General features: G+C 44.3%; 1 protein-coding gene across 4 annotated transcripts in view; it reads right to left on the reverse strand.

Moving 5' to 3' along the window:
* Positions 1-4,981: 4,981 nt before the first annotated feature.
* The window catches only part of NEDD9 (neural precursor cell expressed, developmentally down-regulated 9), a 79,226-nt gene continuing 63,175 nt past the window's right edge, over positions 4,982-21,032 (reverse strand). For all 4 annotated transcript variants that reach the window (XM_076330534.1, XM_076330533.1, XM_076330535.1 and 1 more), the window contains 5 exons: positions 12,428-12,529; positions 11,125-11,226; positions 9,454-10,677; positions 9,022-9,111; positions 4,982-7,622 (listed from right to left, as the gene is read on the reverse strand). In XM_076330534.1, the coding sequence (XP_076186649.1) occupies positions 7,113-7,622; positions 9,022-9,111; positions 9,454-10,677; positions 11,125-11,226; positions 12,428-12,529 (2,028 nt within the window). In that variant the 3' untranslated portion in view covers positions 4,982-7,112. The remainder of the gene's footprint in view (positions 7,623-9,021; positions 9,112-9,453; positions 10,678-11,124; positions 11,227-12,427; positions 12,530-21,032) is intronic.

Genomic DNA, 21,032 nt, shown 5'->3' on the forward strand with positions numbered 1-21,032 from the left:
CTTCTGAACATCACCATCCCCACAGAGAAGAAAGGAGGGAGCAAGAAAGAGGCCTTCTCATTTGTGTATCCCTGTGTCTTCAGCAGCTTTACTCCTCGGATGGAGCTGGTGGTTCAGTGTACTGCCGGTGTCTGTGGGACACGTGGATTTCCACCTTAACTTCTCAGTATGCAGAGGCAGCTCCACCTGCTGCGGGATGGATATGGTGGATCCCATATCCACCTACTTCTGCGTATGTATGCAGGTGAATGAGGTGTCCTGTGCAGTGCAGCCCTGCTCTAGGAACGTCCTTTTGGTCATCGTAGCAACTCCTATGAAAATGATCTAGGTTGCCAGCGGGGCTTTGCTCATTCCTTAAGTAAATCTGTGAGTGAACAACCGAAAGCCATGTTTTGAGTAGTGAGGCCTGAAAATAACTGCAGGTCAAGCACTGCAGAATGCACATGCTCATTCTCATTTATCAAAACTTAATTTCTCTTTGAAATGCGGCATGAAGAAAAGCTAAATAAGTTAACTTCTCCCCTTCTGGAATGCAAGTTAATTACAGGTACCTGTTTCCAGCTCAAATCACCTCCTGAGATAAAAGGCTTTTGGGTGGGCCGCTCCTACCATCCTTCATAAAAACAAAGCACAAGGTGAAAAAACAGTAAAAGTCCATTTTGTTCTTTTTCCTGTTCATAGCCACTCACCCTTGTGGCTTTTCCTCTTTGAGCTCAGCTGGGAATAAACGCAGACTTGAATCACTGCACAGGGAAACGCACTGGAGCCTTCTACCTGCCCAAAAAGCTTTAAGATATACCTTGATTCCTTTCTGCAAGACAATCTAAAGCCAGGACAGGCTTTTTTCCCCCCTTTCCTTCCCCTCTGCTCTCCTTTTTCAGATTTTTCTGCTTATCCTTCACTGTAACCTTCATTTAACCATGCTTAAGTCTGCCTTCATATAAATAGCAGATGCTGCTGTGACATTGTTATTGCGCTTTCCTGGCTGGCAATGATTTGGGTAGCCCCGGCTGCAGTGTTGAGCAAGATAAAGCTAGCTAAGTAGGAAGCTACGAAGGGCCTCTTGGATTTGGTTTCCTGCAGCTTTGCATCAAGGAAAGAGCTCTGATCATTTTTCCTGTAATGAAGAGAAATTACAGGGAAGGAGGAAAAAAAAATCCCCCTGATCTCAGGGGACAACCCCCCCACCCAGCAGCAAGATTTTTACATCCCTCCCTTGGCTGACAGAAACTGATACCCCGTGGGCGCGAGCGTGCATGGAACCAGGGAAACGTGATTTTTTGTTTGTGCTTATGGTATGTGTAACCTTCTGGGAGCCCGCTGCGTGCAGAGGAGGCTGCTGCTGCTTGTGCTGCAAAGCCGAGGCAGCATGTTGCAGAGGAGATGAGCTTTATGTATCTCCTGTAGACCCGACACTTTGTGCTCCCCCGTTCTGTTTTTCCTGTAGTCAGCCTGATGTATCAAGTTGCTGCTTGTACAGAAAAAGATAGCGTGTCTCTTGGTGTTCGGCAGAGAAAAAGAAACCCCTGTCAGGGAGGCGGTACGTACGCCGAGTCCATTGCAGCTGCAGCAGTGCTCCTTGGGCGCAGGTTTCCCAGGCGCTGGGCTTTGCGCTCGGCAGGGACTCGGAGGGCTCATGGAGATGGAGAGGTCAATAGCAACAAGGCGGATTCCTAGGAGGAACGCTGACTTGATGGACTTTGGGTTTAACTTCTGGCCCTGCACCCCCACAAGCAGAGAGGCGCAGAAAGAAGAAAGCAAACTGCAGATCTGTTCTGGGTTGAGCCCAGCCTGATGCTGTCTGCTGAAAAGACAGAATTGAAGCACAGACTCTTGTGAGGAGGTTACTATTGCAAATTAAACCCCAGGAGAGGTGGGAAAGTTATGTTCTGCTCAGCATTGCCTCTCCCTCAGAGCATTTCAGCTTCTCCTGCTCAGAAATCCACGGCAACTGCGAGCCAAGACCATGTCGCTGTAGAGGCATGGGTTTATCAGGAGGCACAAGGAGCTTTTGTCTCCTTGCTTCTTGCCGTGGAACTGCCAACTCCTCATTTTCTGCTGCCCTGCGAGGCTGAAGAGGAGGGCTCTGCAACAGCCAGCAGCGTGCGTGCCTGGCCATGCCCTGACGTTTTGACCTGAAACTGTCCTTGTTGGTCCTTTGCTCTGGGAGGCCACCCGTAAGCGGTCCTAGCCACTCACCTGGGAGGTGGTGGATGAAGAGCACCCTGCTCTGAACCCAGCAGCTCCCCAGAGGCACAAAGCAATGCCCTGGGAAGGTGTCTCCTCCGAGGTCAGGCTGCTGACTGACTGCTTCATGCCCTGCATAACTCACAGGCACCGAAGGCTAAATATTTGGGTTTTGAATGGAGAACGATGTACTAGCGATTCCTAAGTGATTCCAACGGCCGGCAGCGTGTCCAGTGTGATCAGGCCTTGCTAATGATGTGAACTGCACTCCAAACTTAGCTCTAATTTAATCAAAGTAAAATTGCCCCTGGGCAGTTCTTGGAGGGAAACTGAGGTGGTACGAGTTACTAAAGGTCTGTGCTAGCCCTCATGCTAGCTCCCAGGTTAAGTGTTGTGTCACTCCTGCTCTCTCTGAAGTCAGCAGGTTTATGATAAGGCTGGATTAGATGTTTCTCCTGCTGCCGTTTACTTTATCCAGGTACTCTCAAGCCTGGATTCAACGTCCTCTTTGTGTTGGAAGAATTTCTGGGAGGACTTTGCAGTACTAGATATAACTGTGGATTAACTCTGATGTTGAAAAGCCACACAGCTATATCCAGGGCTCCTCAGACAGAGAAAGCTACTGTCTTAGATGGAATTTGGGTGCAAATAGCAAAAAGAAATTATTTAAAAAAAAAAAAATCCGCATTATCTGGACAGTCCATCTCTGAGATGGAAAAATCTTCTAGCAGAAAAAGGGCTCCGTTGATTTAAGAGTGATGTGTATATGTTGCTTTTGTAACTGCCAGCGTAACAGGTTAAGATGAAATGAATAGGCACATTTCCGAGTTGGGAGGAATGCTCTGTGTCATCCTCTGAGACTGGCAAGAGCCCGTCTTTGCCCTGGAAATATTCCTGTCTGAGCATGGACTAATGCTGTGAACATTGTGAGAGGAGAAAGGGGCAAGGCAGGGTTAAGAACTACCTTTGAAGTAAATCCTATGAGTTTCTAAAGCCTTTTGATCGAGACTGAGGCATGTTAAGATGGAACAGGCAGCCTGGAGGTGGGGTTCAACAGGGAAAAGCTGGATTCGGAGCAGAACAGCTACAGATGCTTGGCTCGTGGGCAGAGGGAAGGTGTTAGCGGTGTAGCAATACTCTGAAGAGTGCTGGCAGTAGGTGTGGGAGGGACGTTTCTGAAACGTAGCCCAGATGTACATGTCGGAGAGTGCCAACAGCTCTAGGGTCTAGAAGTTACGGGGGGTGTGAAGGTGCTGGGGTGTAATCTAGCATCAGGCAACGGTGTGGGAACTTGGTTTCCTTCACCCGTGTTGCCTTTGCTGGAACGGCAGCCAGTGGGTTTGCCAAGGTTGCAGCAATGCACAGCTAATGAAAATGTAGAGGCTGCGCAGCCGCCCTGGCTTGCAAGAAACAGTAGAGGTAGCAGCAGGGGGTTGTGCAGTATGGGGCGCAATGAAGTATGTCCTGTGTCATATATCAGTATGAATTGATAATTTCTCTAAAACCTGCCCATTTCAAGGGTGGCTTTTGTCTCTCCTCTTTCTCCCTTGCTCATCATCCTGGAAGAGAAAGGAAGCATTTTTCTAATTAACACGAATTAGTATGTACTTAATGTCTGGAGTAAGGAGCCAAGTGTGTTCCGCATTTGCCACTAGTGTGAGGCAGGCTTTTTTCCCCACACTGGACATCAGACAGTCATTTCACGCTGGCCATCAACTTGGTTGCCAAACAGCAGCAGTTTCGTGGCAACTGCGCGGGGGCACTGTGGCTCAGGGAGGAGAGCAAAGAGGCTCTGGTTTCTATTCTGAACCATTTTGGTTGTCCAGTCCCTCCTTTGTTGTTAGTTGACCTTTTTAAATTTAGCAGAGGAACAAAATGGAGCACTCTCAGGAAGCAACCCTGCATCACCGGCTGTCCCCTTGCAAGGACACAACGAGCCAGAGCAGGCGCTTGGCTCTCGAGGCTTTCATTGCACTTACGCTCCCCAGCAGGAACATCTTTCCTTGGCAGCTGAGAACTGGCGTAAGCACAGAGCCAGTCCCAGGCTTTTTCTCTCCTCCTTGCACACCCTGGGTGTGTGACAGGAGGTAGGGCAGTGCCTTGGCGACAGTGAAATGGGAAAGTAACTTTTGGGAAAGACTCCGTGATCCTTAAAGCCGCGTGGTTGTTTCAGCTGGAACCCACACCCAGATAACGCTCAACTTGGCGTGTAGTAGAAGAGGGGTGCTCTTACCATTGGGTTGGGGGGGAAGGGTGGCTACACTGAGCAAAGTTGCTCTTCCAGTTCCTGCGTGGATCGTGGCTTCACCGGTTAAATGCTGGAGAGGGGGATCAGGCCAGAATGGGCGGACAGTGACATCTGTGTCCTGCCACCCCACCTTATCGTGGGATTGTGTTGAGAGGAACTGCCCCGTCCACCTCAAGGACCGGTGCCTGTGCTATGATGAGGTGGTTCGGGATGCAGCTCACGCGGCAGGAATAGACGCTGGGAATAGGGCAGGAGCATGGCCCAGTGCACGGTAGACCCTGATGGTTGTATTTTGGACTTGATGCCTTGTGTAGCTGAGTTGGACAAACGCTTCACCTGCTGCTTCTGGACAGGCAGAGAAACTGTCTGTCCCTTCCTCTTTTACCCTCAAGTTCTCACTTCACGCTGTAAGCACTGATCAGTGAAAAGATGGAAAGTGAACTCTTCATTTTAGAATGGCTTTGATAGTATCAGCAAGCAGCAATATTTCCTTTTAATATGCTTAGAGGACTCTGAAAACAAGAAAAAATAAGACCAAGTGTTGCCTTTTTTATATTAAAAAAAGCTAGTCATTTAATCATTTTAAAATGACTCTCTACAAGATAACAAACTGTAATACAGGCTTGCAATACAGGTTCTCCTTTTGAAAGCACAAACTATCAACATAACCACTAAGCTTCAAAACACTTTTTCACTTTCTAAGAATATACAGTGAAAAAAAAATGGACAGGGAAATCCAAAAGAATCCCAAACAACACTAGTACAAAACAGGTTCACGCGGATTGCTTTTTGGCAACTGGCTGTTGGTTACAATAGGATAACCACCCTTTCTGGATGTTACGCCAGAGCCAAGCCCCGGAGCCGATTCTGGGCCAGGTGAGGTTGTGCTGGCTCCCGCTGGCCTTCCTGGGAACGTTCTGCAGACTGGGGAAGCGACAGTATGGTAGCCTCACTCTGAGACAATACATTAAGGCTGCAAGATTTCATACGCTGCTGCAATGGTTTTGTTATCTAAGACAACAAATCCCGTTTCAATAAGGCACGTGTTCGGATACAAACCGGGAAAGCAAAAAGTTAGGCAGAAGTGCCTGTTTTCTAGCTGCTACCGATCTCACGAGTGTGTATTTGCCAGTGATCTGCTCGCTGATGCAAACGCTCAGAACGCATCAATGTGGGACTACCTTCAATTATGCAAGGACAGTAGTGTTTCTGCTTTAAAAACACCAGAATCACCAGGAATTTACCTGAGCTATTGTCTACTTTGAAGCGCGGCCTCTAGTCTGAGGACTGCAGGCAACTGGCGTTCTGTGCCTTATTTTTAGGGGGTTTACAAAAGGCAACGAAGACAAATAAGTTAATACGTGTGTTGGAGCAGCCAGCATATGTGAAATTTCTAAAGGAGTCTACCACTCTGCTAACAATTTTTAAGGGTCTAAATTGAAAATTACTGGGTGGGATTGTGTGTACTTACTGATGGAATGGCCCCATTAAAACGGGAGGTCATTTTTGGCAACAGTGTAGTGCAGAAAGACCAGCACCTATGCAACAGAATTTGGAAAAAAGCCCAATAGTTGAATGGAAGTCAGAATTGCAGTAGATGCAATTAATTCCCAAGAATATGTCCTAGAAAAATAAGTGCTATTTCTTCATTAAATTGTGTATATGCTATAGAGATGTTTAAATATCTGTTATTTCAAATTAAGCTGTTTTCTTTCCATATGAATTACAATTTGTACGTTAATCCCTCTGGAAGAGACTGGTATTTTGAGACGTTGCTCTTCTGCGGCCTCAAAGATGAGCCCAGTGGATCCTGGGATGCTCTCAGGATAACTCCGAGTCCATGAACAATACGGCATTTGAGCCCGACTGTTAAATTTAATTGCCAATGCAAGGTCATACAAGGTAAACGTGTATGAATTTACGTTGCTGGGAATCCATCCATGTTTTAAAATCCCATGTTGCACAGTTATTAGAAACAGCAAAATTTGAATGCCACAAGATATTAAATACATACGATTCTGCCTTCCTCCTTAGAAGGTTCTGTTTCTTATATGGCCTAAAAACGCTTTTCTCCCAAATGCTGTATGCCTTGCTTGGTGTGCTGCGTGTTGCAGTTGTGCATATATGCTACTCAGAATGATCGAACGCTGTACATAACAAAGTAACGTCAAGAGGAGTTAAATTTCATGGAATTAACCTATAGAAAGTAATTTCTAAGAAGGGAATGGAGTTCTATGAGAACCATTACACTTGCTTCATGGATTGCTACAAGTAGGTTTCACAACCAAGTCCATGTGCGAAAATCAAGATGGAATGAAACAAGAAGAGTGCAGCATCCAGTTAACAAATATACTGAGGAAACAGGCAGTATATACAAAAGATACGCACTGCTTACCCGACGCATAATTTTTAAGGTGCTTAATTGATGTTTTAGGGAACGTAGCAACATATACATATATGCAGTGTATACATATCTAAATGTGTATTAGAAACATAATACAGAACCAGATATATTCCCAGATCCCTGATTTCATTAGATTCTCTAACGCATAAGAATGTATTTAAAATACTTCATTAAAAATATCTAGAAAAAATATATGGTTACATTTACATAAAAATAGCTCCAGTTTTTTTTGCTTTTCTGTTTTGCTGCTCATGGATTGGATTCCACTGGGTTTCATAAGGACGCCATTTGGACCAGCGAGAGTTTGAACAACTGTGCGTGATGAGACAGCTCTGTTACTCGGTCCACCATCTTCTGTAGGGCTGCCGTGTTGGGGTAATGCAAGGCAGCCATCTTGGTAGCCAGAACAACACTCTTCAGCAGTTCACAGAGCTGGTTGCTGGAGTTCATCACTTTGTTGCATATGTCCTGGGTCGTCACTTGCCTGGTGAGCATGTCCCCAATGAACACAAGTTTATGAGCGCTCAAAATGACAAATTTGCTGTGAGCCACGAAGATTCGGGGGGGCTGAGAAGCATTGACGCAACTGAAAAAGGCGTCGATGGCATTTAGGAGGGAGTTGAAATGAGTCTCACATTGGTCAGAATAGAATAAAAGCAGCTGGCTGTCATGGGAGGCGGCGGTGCTGTTTGCAATCTGGAGAGCTTGAGGCGGCTTCCATTTTGAGATGTCATTCTCTACCGGCTTTGTGATCTCTTGCTCCAGGCGTTGGAACTGATTAATCTGAAAGGCAAATAAAAAGGCGCTCTTCAAAGAATATTCTCATAAGACGTTGTTACGTATAACAGTTTCACCTTATGCCTCAGGATACCCCTAGGTATCCTAGATTGGCCTTATGCTAAATAAAAACTAGTATACGTGTTTTCTAAGATCTTTTATTTTGGAGAGTGAGGGGCAATCAAATGCTTTGGTTACCATAAATCCAAATACACAGAGTTCAGAAGAGAAAAACATCTAAAACACTTTATTTGCATTTAAAAAAAACCCAAAACCTCCTGAATTTACAGGCTGTTGCTCATTTTGAAGATTCTGAAATCGCAAGTGAGAGAGATGGATCCAAGTGGCAATGACTCCTACGCAATCTTTAAAAAGCTGCCATCTCTGTGGGATTTTGAGATGACAAACCTTTAACTCTCACGTCCTCATTGCTTGTACAATTTTCTTCCATGCAATATGGCAACAACATATTGAAGAATTATTATGAGGGCAAAGTGACAGCCCTCAACCTTAAGTGAAAGCCCACTTAATATCACTTTAAATGCTAAAGAGCATTTAAGCACAGTATTTAAGTTAATGGTATTGACGTTCACTGAACAGATGCGCAGGTGGCATGTGTATTCAGTGTGGTCCAGTGATTAAGGCACTGGATTGCAGGTCAGGAAAGCCAAGTTCTCAAGCTGGCTTTGTGACTGATCCACTGTGACACACTGCAGAAGTCTGTTTCTCCTCTGTGGTAAACTTTTGGAATCAGAGACTGCTTTTCATTATACGTATGCACTGGGCTCATGGCAATGGTGCATTGTATAAAAAAAAATAATGTCTCTTAAACTGAGATGGTTGGAAATTGTTTTCAAGGGAAAGGCTTATTCCTGACACAAGAGGTGTCATTCCAAACACTGAGAGCTGTGGCTGTGCTTCCAATGAGTTACTAAGTGGCAATGAGGAAATGAACAGGGCAGAGATGCTGATCTTTAGAATAGCTACTATGCAGTAAATACTCCAGCTGTCTCTGGCATAAGCAATCGCTGACACAGATGCATGGGGCCAGGAAGGTGCTAAAATCTTGGCGCTCGCCGTTTCCCACTTGGCCCATGACAGTGCGTGTCCTTGTCCTTTGCTTTGATAAATCCATTAATGGTAGAGCCTGACCGGCACAAATCCCACTTGGAAAGAAACTAACCTGGAGTCACCGTTTAGCCAAGACCGAATACCTGCCGTCTTCGCCATTTAGCACCTGGGACTTTCCAACTGCATGTGCTGGCACTCATGCACACCTCACAGCCATGATGCTACCAGTTGCACACTGCTAAGGGAAGGGCCCCTCCTGCTTTATTTGACCAGTAATCCTTATGTGCAAGGAATGCTGCATTTCAATGTGATTGTTGCACCTCAGCGAACATACCTGATGGTGCTCTAGCTCCATTTTGCTCTGCTTGATGATATTTTCTTTTTCCAGCAGCTCCTTCTGTTGCCTTTCAAACTCTTCTTTCCCCTGTTTTGCATAATATAAGAAGACGCTGTGTTAAATCAAAACTGCTCCTGAGCGAAATGACAACTCATAGGTCAAATAACAGACTTTGTACTGACTTTTTCACTGGTAGTGCACCACTAAGAGTATGGGGAAGAAAAGGATAGTGTGGCAGAGCACAAGGCTATTGCTATTATGCATGCAACAGTCGTATCTGAGAGCAAGTTATCGCCCTGATGAAATTACTCTTGAATGTGTATTAGTGTGACAATCTGATTGCTACCTTCCTGCCAACAGCTTTTGCAAACAGAAGTATCAACAACTCCTATTTGGCCTTGTACAGACAAAGGTGTTGGGTTTACCTACCTGCAGGTGAACGTAATCGTAGTCATCCATCCAGCTCTTTTCCGAGCTGTCACTGGTGGTATTGTGCGGGTGCTGACCTTTACTCAGGAGCGGAGGAAGGGAACTGCAGTGGTTCTGTGCTTTTTCTCCATGATGCTGCATATGAGGATTGTCATATACATAGTCAGGAGTGTTCATGATATTCTCTGGTATGTTTTTGAAACGTGAGCTGCTCAACGCCTGTTTGAAGAGCACCTCTGCATTGACACTGATGGTAGTGGTTAGTTGCTTGGCATCATCTGGGACTGTCCTCGCCACCATAACAAACCGATCCAGGTCATCACACTTGTTCTGCAGTCTGTTGACAGCTAGAACATTCAAAGACCAGTTGTAGCTGTTCAAGTCGTGACTGGTTTGGGTAAGGATCTGGTGAGAGTCCTCCAGCCTTTGCACCTCCCTCCTCATTTTGTTAAGGAGGCTGAACTCAGATAAGCAGGAAGCATTGGCTGCTGATCCTTTCGCAAACTGGAGGTACTCCAACAGCAACTGCTCTACCTTATCTACAGCAGTGTGAATTTCATTGATGTGTTTCTCCATATATGCATAAGACCGCCAGTCTGCTGTAACGAAGGCCATGAGGTTATTGACAGCTGTCTCCACCATCTGCTGGAGGCGATAAAGCCTCTCTATAGCAGTGTCTGGATCAAGGATTAGTCTTTTGTCCTGTGCAGTTGATGCTGAGAAAGAAGAGTCTTTTGACGTTGTTGAAGATGTGGACATGTTACTCCTTGTGCTTCCTGTGCTGGAGAAAGACAACCTATTTATCCCATCAGTCACATCCTGTAAGCCTTTAGTGTCTTGGAGGACTGGTGGTGGCACATCATAGACACCTTCTCTTCCTTCTGGGATGAGACTTTCACTGAGTCCTGTCTGTTGTCCTGGGAATGCAATTCCCCTTGGGGTATCATAAACATCTTTTTGAGCTGCAATTTGCTGTCCAAGAAAGTGGTTTTGATGGTTCATAGGGATGTCATAAACATTCTGTTTCTGTGGCACTCCATCTGGCAATAAAAGGCTCTCGGGAGAAAATTTATTAAGTTCTTTCTCAGTTGCTTTGGTGATGGGAGGAGGAATATCATATACTCCTTCTGGTCTTACACTGTGGCCCACCGGAGATGAAAAACCCTGCAAATTTTCCCTCGGGCCTGTATCATTTCGGCATGCAGATGGAGGTGTAGCATAGACCTGAATCACAAAAAGCAAACCATGAAACCTTTGGCTAGAATAGCAAAATATTTTACATCTTCTATATGGCCTAGAAAATACTGGGATGGAAGATCTGCCATTGACATTCACGGAGTCAGCTACTTATCCTGAGTTTGACTGAGCGTCAGTTTTAATCTCTCACTTTTTAACATTCATCTTGATGCAAATTCTCATAAGGAGCAAAATTCAAAAAGGCAGCATGCTGCCACAAAGATAATGTAGGTCTAATTATCAGTTCACACTCCATAACATTAATAATTTTGATGCAGTGCTTCACTTTACCAGCTTTAACAGTTTAAAAACCTAAGGAAATCTTTAAAGTACTGAATCTCCTTTTCCTTCAGGATCATACATGAACTCTTGTTTAAACATGTCTTTGGTCAGACATGAAAATACAGTATCTTGCGGAAACGGCGTAATACTTACCCCTTTGGCAGGTGGTATGTCATAGACTCCTAAAGCTTTTGCTTCTCCCATGGGAACTGGAAGTGCAGGCCCCTTGACTGATGTGGGGGGAATGTCATAGATCTAAAGAAAGAATAAATTGGTTACAGAAACAAGTCACTTCAGGAAAGTTCTGATCTCAGATGAGTTTTCTTGGTTTCCATGTTTCCTCTCAAACAGCTTGAAGATGATCAGAGCTCCTCAACTTTGTTTCATATGGGAGAGCTGCTTGGATTTGCCAGGTATTTTGGACAGTTAGGAAATGCACTTTGCTGGGTCCTCTCTGGGCAATTGTGTGGACGGTAGGCTGGAGAGATGAAGACACGGCTGACTTCCATCCCAAGTGTTAAATCAAGGCCAATCTGTTACAGATACCTGTTGGGGTGAACAGGGGTGCGGTATATTCATGTGACCAGAACTGATCACGCCCTTACTGACAGATATTAGAGGGACTGAGGAATAAGCTTGTACCACTACACCCTAAACTCCCTGAAACTAAGGCTGCCCCTGTCAGCATCGCCTGTCTGCTTTATTGGCTGCCGTGTGAGCTGTCTTACTAGCAGAAAGTACAGCTGTCAGATGTCTCAAGTGGCCCACTTGGTGGCATGTCCTAGGTTACAGTGGGTTCTGCGTGTGCTCTACGGCCACTGTCTGAATGTCTCCTAACCCAGACTTCCCAACAGTTCCAGCCATTTGGTGTCAGTCTGTGTTATGTACTATTTGGCTTCAATGTTGTTCCCCAGAGGAGCGGCTCTGTCAAAGAGCCATGGAGATTTGCAGGGTTGTTGAGTTACAGGTCCTGCAAGCGTCCACTCTAGATGTCTGTGGTCTTGGGGATTGAATGCTAAGGATGTTCCCCAGAACAAAGATATATTTCAAGTTCAGTGACATGGTGCAGTAGATACGTGGTGAAAACAATTCCCTGCATAGTAGCTGTTCATCGAGGCGATAATCTTACCCTTACTGAGTGAATTACTGTCAACTATGCAACAACAAAGTAAGGGGAAAAAAATTGTTCCCAGGCAGCAAGTTTATTCTGTTTAGATACACTCTTTGATCAAAACACAGAAAACAAATGGGACTTTAGCGTTTGGTGTGCTGCCAAATCTTAGTCAACATCAAATACAACTTTGAAATACTTCTGCGCTCTGTGAATAAGCCACTGCATCTAATTAAAACATTTTCTCTCTGAAATGAGAGAACTTGCTTTGCTCATAAACTTCTGGTAGAAATTCATCACCGTTTGTGCTCTGTCAGTGCTGTTGGCAGTTTTATTGGTACCTACCCCTTGGAGAGGGCGAACAGGGGGGATATCGTAGGTATCCTTCTGGTATTTGGAAGGGAATTCATAAACATAACCTTGTCCCGACCTGACTGGAGTTATTACCTGGGGAATAAAAGAAAAAGAGGAAACATAAGTCTTTGAGGATCTTGGCATGTTCTCTCTGTAACTGCACAGGGTATAAATGATCCAGTACGATTAACATTCACGCTTTATGTGGCAATGTAAGTAACACAAGTCTACATATACTTCTGACAGTTGAACATTGCAAAATGACTATTAGTAGCTATAAATGCACCACCTTTCCCTTCCAGACCAGTTCTGACATAGCTGCTTGCTAACGCTACAGTATCTTCTATTTGTCAAGCACAGATTCTCCAGCAGGTCTAAGATGCTTGGTCCCTTCTTCCCATTGACTGCTCATTAGCACAGACCACACAATGTGATGTTGCACCACCCACTCGCTGAGATCAGAGCTGTGTACATTCTGCTCCTCCCACTGAGGTGCTGAGCGTCCCCACTTACTGACAGAGGCTTAAAATACTACGTTCAGGCTCTGGGAGTCTTCCCCCTTTGCTTGCGGAGGTATTTCCCACCTACTCCAGCAGGATGTCTTGTGTTACTGTGCTACATAGCACAACATCCTGCATGACTGAGTGTAAGCTGTGGCTTTGGAAATTCTTTACGTAGAAAGGCTATGCTTAAACCTTCCAAAGCGGGACATTCACTTATGCTGCCTCCGTTTGCTTTGTCTATATTAGCGGCTAAGAGATAGGAAATGTTAGGCTATTCTTGAAGTATATAATGCAAGAACAGCCTCCGAAAAAAAAAGCTTAGAATTTACATTTTTTTGACATTTTTCTAAACCATTAACTACCATAATGTCTTCAAATCAAATTTGGTGAAAAATAAATGCCTTACGTCTTGGACAGCATCTGCATGGCAGAATTTCAGTATAGTGTGGTATAAAAGAAATGTTACCTAACCCTCAGAAAGAGCTGGGTTTATAGTGGAAATGCTGACATCTTAACCTCTGCTGGTGCTACTTAGCTCTAACAAAAAAATATAAGTACTGTAACCCAAAGGCATAAAATGACAAATTACATATGCCCATACAAGATGTGGCTTTGTGCTCAGCTGGGGAGAATTCTATACCAGAGCTACCTAAGTGTCTTTAGAAATGTATGCAAAATGTAGAACAGACTTTCTGCCCAAATGCTCAGTAAAGGTCCTGTAACAGTCTGTGCTGTAACGAATCCTAGCATCCTGGCTTTCACAGTGAGTTTTGCTTGACTGAGGTCGGCAGGGAAAGTCCCTGATGCTAACCTGCTACCTCCTCTCTGCTATGTCAACAACGCAGGCTTTTCTTCTTTTTACTTGCTGCCCAAATATTGCTGTGTAATCTCTGGCCCTGTACCATGAAACAATCACTGGATTTTCCCCGAGGTGACTGCCATACCAGTTTACAGTACAGGTCTGATTCAATGTGAGTAGCCCAAGGCAGTGCTCCTGGTAGTGCCAGCTACTGCACTGACTGTGTGTGCCTTAGGTGAGGGAGGAACATCCACACCTGGCAGGCGGGGGAAGAGAGTGGTTTTTGCAGGTGCTTTTCCTTGAATTAGCATCAGAGGGCAGGGAAGACAGAAACTGGACGCAATACGGTCTCCAGAGCGCTGGGTCAGTTCGCTGCCCGTGACAGAACTCCTGCTGAATTGGGTGTGGGGTTAATAGGGCTTACATACGTAAGAGCTTTTTAAAAAGAATCTAAAAATGTATTGAATTTATGACAGACCGTTCCTCTCCCACAAAGTCACCTACTGCATTGTAAAAGGTATCTACAGACAAAACTTTCTTAAGAAAGTTCTCCCTTAAGTTACTGGAAGTTCCCACAGTGGATCACTCAGACATTATCCCTCCCAGGCTATTCTTATGTAATACTGGGATTACGCTATTTGCCTGAGAAACTTGTATCAACATTGCTTCCTCATGCTTTTTCTGTCAGTGAGGGCTAGTGATCAGACTAGCATAGTTTGCTGTATATTTTTTGCATCCTTTTTTTTTTTTTTCAGTTGGGTGCTGCCAGTCAAATGCTTTCCACCCAAGTCAGGAACAGAAGGATTTGGTTTTAAGCAATGTTTATTCAGAGGTTCCTTACAGGGGCTCCAAAATTACAATCATGGCGTTGCTTCAATAATAAGTCACTGGTTGTTTAAAAATGAACCTCCAGGAGAACAGACAATGCACAGTAAAAACCAAAGGGCTGTTTCCTGGGTAGCCCATCACCACGAACCCTTTTGCTACTGTGAACACTGTGGCATTAGGCTGCTTGCTAATGTGCTGGGAAACTGCTTGACCATCCCAGAGGAAAAAAAAAAAACAAACCAGACTGTTCATGGCAGGCAACCAGAGGTCCCATGCCAGCCCTGGAAGCGGGGAGGACTGGTGCACCACTGCAGTTTGGCTCTGCTTTACCTGCTGATTGTAAGGTAAAGCCTCCCAAGGCTGGGAGTTGGGCTGTGTCAGGCTCCAAAAAGATGGGTATTGGTCCCTCTGTCTGAAATTTTTATAAACCCTTGCTCAGTTGTGGTCTACTCCAGAAGCTGAACTCTATCCTAAATCCAGATCAGTAGTCAAATTTGACCAGATCTCCTCCAGGCCTCAGATGTGTGATGCTCCTTATGGTCCTGCCCATGGAGGTGATGTATAGAAGCTTCTACCTCTGTAGAAGCTTTATGGCACCTCAGTTCTCTAAACAGCACAGCAGTTTAGAGAAGCGTCTTTACACAGGCTCAGCAGTAACTGTCCTACCCACCTCATGCCTAAAGTCACTCAGGATACATTGACACCACTACTCTCTCCTTTCTCAGAGAATGAATTTCCATGAACAAACTCAAAGAAAAGTCACAGGTCTCATAAAAAAGGGAGCTGATCCACGCAGCGCAGGTAATAAGGCATGCACAAGTAAAACCATTTGCTCTTCTTGTTATAGGTAAACATGATATTTTGCTTTTGAAAAATAGAAGCCCTGGTGGCAAAGCAGATGACATCCTTACACCATGAAGCCTGGAACATATGTGGAAGAGAAGCTGCGCTCATGCCTAGTATTTACAGAGAGATCCTCCCTCACTCTGCATACAGGAGTGTCATGCAGCTGCAGTTATTCTTGTAGCTCATCCTTAGAGACCCTTCCCATTTTTCAGAAAAGGCTGACATACCAGATGCTATATGAAAAGCTTACACTACTACAAGGCTGCTGGTTTTATTTACTGTGCCGTGATACAATCCTAAATAACTACACTAAAGCTAGACTGGCCAGATGAAGGAAGTCAGTTTCACTCAGTGCTGCAGGACTTTTTTTTTATCATGTATTTTGACACTTTCACTCTTTCCCAGACTTGACTAACCTGACGCAGTGGTCAAGCAGGGTCACTCCTTCATTTGGGTGGAACAAACCCCTGCTCTGGGTGCTTCTGGCTGTTGTCAAAGGAAGTGAGAGGTTAAACCGCCAAGTGCCTGATTCTGGGTATTCATGAGTACAGCCTGCCTACATAGGTGACTGTGGACAGAAGACCTGAGCTATCTGCAGGGCTGTGCTTAGCAGTGCACTCCGCTTAAGATGGCATTTATTTTCTAAATAAAAAAGCATCAGAGGCTTTTATGTCTGCTCCTTTTTAGGCTTCTGAAATAGCTATATAAAAGACAGAAAATAAGAAAGAAACTTTAAGAAAGCCAGCAACACCCAGCAACAACCAAGGTTTGTGGATAACATGAAAGACAACTCTTTTCTCCCAGTGACTCAGGTATATTTTCCTGTGTGGAGGATTATTATCCAGTAACAACATGTTCTGAGTGATTTCATCATAAAATCCTCCACAACTGCTGATCTGGTCTGCATTGAGTACAAGAATGTTTCCTGTTGTACCTCCGCTCGTCTTCCCTTCCAACGTTTTCATTAGGTTAAACGTCCCTCTGGACTGCTCATTCCTAGTTCAATTCAGAACAGAAGCTGCTCATCACCAAAACATATCTTGAATGAATGTTTTGTAACAGTAATTAAAAGAATACCCATGCTACTTGATGAAGTGAAAATGTGGAACATTTGTTCTGACTTTCATGTCCCCAGGACACTAGTACCTCACACGGGAAGCCAGGACATGCGGTTACACTGCTGTTTCTGTATGGGGAAGAGGGAGGTAGCTGGGTAGGTGAAGTATGAAAGCTACCAAACCCAATATTTTTAGAACTTTTGATTTCAAGTATTCAACCACAAATATATTTAATGAACTTGCTGCTTCTGAACGAGATGCTCAGCCTTTTCAATGCATTGTTGAACCATTTTTTTATGGTTTTGAATGTCTGATAGGAGTTTAGTCTTGAAGATGGATTTCAGAAGGAAGGAGGTGGCTGCAAAAGAAAAGTTGCCCTTCTCCCACTTCTGGAACAGGGATAGCAGCCCCCTCTGGTACTCAGGAATTTATTTCCTAACAAATGTCACAACTTCAGACCTCATGAAGATTCTTTTTCCTTTTACTACTTCTCTTTTAAGAATGCCTGTGGTCATCTGAGTTTAAATAATCTTGCATTTCAAACCAGCGATTTTCTTTGTTTACGCGGTAAAGGAAACAGATGGTGTTCCCACAAACTATCTAGCCCAACATTCTCAAAACATCGTTAACCACTTAATCCATGCAGAGCAACTAACAGGGACCAGGTTTGGCTCTGATGAAACATGTAATGAGCCTACTTCAAACTTTCAGTACTGCAAAACAAAGACAATTGAGCAGAAAGTTTGTTCTGTTCTTGCTGAAGACCATGCTCTTCCAAAAGCAATTACTTGGGTCTTTTCCATGCCAACGGCATGTTCCTAACCAAGAAAAAGAGCTGAATGTGCATGTACTTTGCAAAATATCCAGTCCTGTGCTTCATTAAATCCCTCTTCCTTAAATATAAGGGAAAAAAAACCCAAACCATTCTATTTCTTGTAGAATTAAAATGGATGTTAGGCTGCAATAGAGAACATTCCTAACTAAGGCAGAAACAAGGCAGTTCTCGTGCTTACGGCACATGCACAACACGGTAGTTTACATTGTTTAACAAGGACAAAGAGCGAATAAACCTACTGAAGCCAACAGAATTACTCTGAATTTATAGCAGCACTGTGCAAGGCAGAATTCGGCCTGTTCCCATGAACAGCAATGCCTGATAGGCAGAATGATGGGAAACAAGCTTCGCTGAGTTTTACAGGTAAGAGACCTGAAGCAGAGGTATGTTGCACCTCTGCAACACCCTTCCCCACCCAAACCACAGGCAAACAGGGGAGCTGAAAAGGGCACTTTGCTATTTCCCAGTATGGCCTCTTAACCCCAAGAACCTACCGATGCTTGCTGACTGCTTTTAAAATAGATCAGTGCTTTTTGGAGGTGGAAAAGAAGAGGCATGTGAGGTAAATTTTATATATTTATTTTAAATCTGGATGAAGAATTGTATTAAAATTTATTTCCTCCCATGATGCTTTCCTCTTCACCTCATGGGTAACTCTCAGCAGTTGATGAGCTACTGCCATCAACTGCTGCTAATCTCAGCTGTAGCTTACCCTGGGAAGAGTCCTGCCCTGGAGGAGACCAAATGGTAGTGCATAAAATGGGGCTGTTATAAAGCTTGGACATGGGAAAAATTAATCAAAATGTAAGTAAAGGAAAAAGAGCATGTTTGTTTTCTGTTGTAAAGTATTTCTGTAAATTTAATAGTTGTTGAAATTCTGTTCCTGAGCTGCTTAGGTGGCATATGTAACAGCTACCTGGACTCTCTTAGGCTTGTAAGGAGAATGAAATAGCCAGAGAGACTATGGGGAAATTATGAGAGAGAGAATTAGGGGAAAAAAACAAATTCCTACTCTCTCGAACTCCTAGTCCTCTGGAAGGCAGTGGCAGGAGCCATTGAACGATGCTGGATCAGGTAGTGAGCCACCTCTCGGCCCTTCTTTCTGTTTTGCTGCATGTACTTAGGAAGCTAGGTGTGTCTCCTTAAATGTTTTTTTCTTGGGAAAGGTTCTGTGGCTAAGTTGAACTGCAAGAAGGTTGTGTTAAAGAGTCTCTAAGGTAATCTGGGTATTTGAAAAAAACTGGCTAGCTGGCTAAAACTCTGTCCTTTTTACAGAAAGCACATAGTGTTTCCTCTCTTGTCTTTTGCAAGCTGCATCAAGATTTCCAGTGACTGATAATGAATTTCCTGACAGTAATACCTATTGTATCACTCAGTCTGCTGTAATAAAAAAGCAAAAATGTTTTTACGAAGCAGTAGCCTTGAGTTACTTATTTGCTATATACGATGACATACAATGTGTTTCCTAGCTGCCAGTGAGTAAAGGTTGGGGTTTCGTTCTCACGCATGCTAAGGATACTTGCTCTTATAAATGTTTGTTTTTGTAAGCTGCTATAGGTCTTTGGATTATCAAATAGTAACACTTTATTTTAACTTAAATAATGTATGAACATCAGGCCACTATAAAATGGTCTAGTAGAGTATTTTCTGCCAAGACTGAACTGTTGGGAGGGCTTTTGATCAAGGCTCACAAGCTGAAAGAGAGGGGAAGAAGCCTACAGAGGTATTTCTCCTAGTGCACTGGGCTTGTAGCTGCAACTATGAGTTGTTTCTAGCACTATGAGCCCAAACGTTTCCGCAAGGCAAGAGGAAATCAACCAAAATGACTGTATTTTCTTTTCTGGGCTGAGTGAGTTATCAGCTCTACTGTGTGGCAGAAAGAAATGTGATATCAACACACATAGTGACACTGCTGCTTGTCTTTGATCGGGAGTTCCTCAGTGAATTTTCTGAGAAGTAAGATTCAAGATGTGTGAAGATAAGGATACGTGAGAAATACTACCCTGATACAGAACTAACTTACAGTTCTTGATGTTGTTTCTATCTTCAAAATACCTGCTTATTTTCTCCTACGCTTTCATAGAATCATAGAATCATAGAATCATTGAGGTTGGAAAAGACCTCTAAGATCATCGAGTCCAACCGTCAACCCAACACCACCAGGCCCACTAAACCATGTCCCTAAGCGCCTCATCTACACGTCTTTTAAAAACCTCCAGGGATGGGGACTCAACCACTTCCCTGGGCAGCCTGTTCCAATGTTTAACCACTCTTTCAGTAAAGACATTTTTCCTTACATCCAATCTAAACCTCCCCTGCCGCAACTTGAGGCCATTTCCTCTCGTCCTATCGCTTGTTACTTCGGAGAAAAGACCAACACCCACCTCGCTACAACCTCCTTTCAGGTAGTTGTAGAGAGCGATGAGGTCTCCCCTCAGCCTCCTTTTCTCCAGGCTGAACAGTCCCAGTTCCCTCAGCTGCTCCTCATAAGACTTGTTCTCCAGACCCCTCACCAGCCTCGTTGCCCTTCTCTGGACACGCTCCAGCACCTCAATGTCCTTCTTGTAGTGAGGGGCCCAAAACTGAACACAGTATTCGAGGTGCGGCCTCACCAGTGCCGAGTACAGGGGCACGATCACTTCCCTACTCCTACTGGCCACACTATTTCTGATACAGGCCAGGATGCCATTGGCCTTCTTGGCCGCCTGGGCACACTGCCGGCTCATGTTCAGCCGGCTGTCGACCAACACCCCCAGGTCCTTTTCCGCCAGGCAGCTTTCCAGCCACTCTTCCCCAAGCCTGTAGCGCTGCATGGGGTTGTTGTGGCCGAAGTGCAGGACCCGGCACTTGGCCTTGTTGAACCTCATACAGTTGGCCTGGGCCCATCCATTTATGTCCATTTGTTGTCCAAGACCCATACCTATGAAGATCTGCTTTTCTGCTGTAACCATACGTGCTCTCAGGGCTAAAGCATGTCCAGATGACGTTGATTCATGGTGTGTTAAATTAAAAATGCTTAACTTCGCAGGCTCAGGGATTTAAACAGAAACTTTTAAATGCTGCTATGAAGTGCCTTACCAGTAGATGCCCAGTCTTAAAAAACGCCCCCATGGTATTGTAATGCAAATAACAACAAGTAATGAAAATGGGTGTTACACTTTTCTCCTTTTGAGGTCGTACTATTTCAACCAGATTTATGCAAGTTTTGGGTTGTGAGTCTTGAAGATGTATAGCAGAAGTTGTGAAACTGATTTTAAAATAAAAAGTGTGAAATCACGAGCTGGCCTTAATTCAAACCCTCAACTGCTGGTGATATGGGTATAGCCAACTGCTTTGCAACTAGCCTAATCCTGACTTTTCAACTTCCGGTGTGACCCTTTCCATTAGTCAGCACACAAAAACAGGTTCATTACCCTATTTTTCGGCTTTGTATTTTTCCTAAATCTAAAGTGCAGGTTTATTGTCTTTCCAAACAACTTTTTTATTTGTGTGGGTGTTTTTATCTGTGGAGTTACATAAGTGACCTATGCTCTAATTAGCATAAAATGACAGGGCTGTATTAAGTGTAGTGGAATGGTGCTGACTTGCATCAGCTGTAGCTTTGGATTACCGTGCTGAATTTTTGCTTGCTGCTGGTGTTCATGATGGCAAACTAAATGCAGATACAAAGGTCTGTCTCTCTACAGACCTTACTGAATGAGCAGTACAAGGCACAAAAAAGCTCAAC

Source organism: Aptenodytes patagonicus, chromosome 2 (genome assembly GCF_965638725.1).
Source record: "Aptenodytes patagonicus chromosome 2, bAptPat1.pri.cur, whole genome shotgun sequence".
NCBI lineage: Eukaryota > Metazoa > Chordata > Aves > Sphenisciformes > Spheniscidae > Aptenodytes > Aptenodytes patagonicus.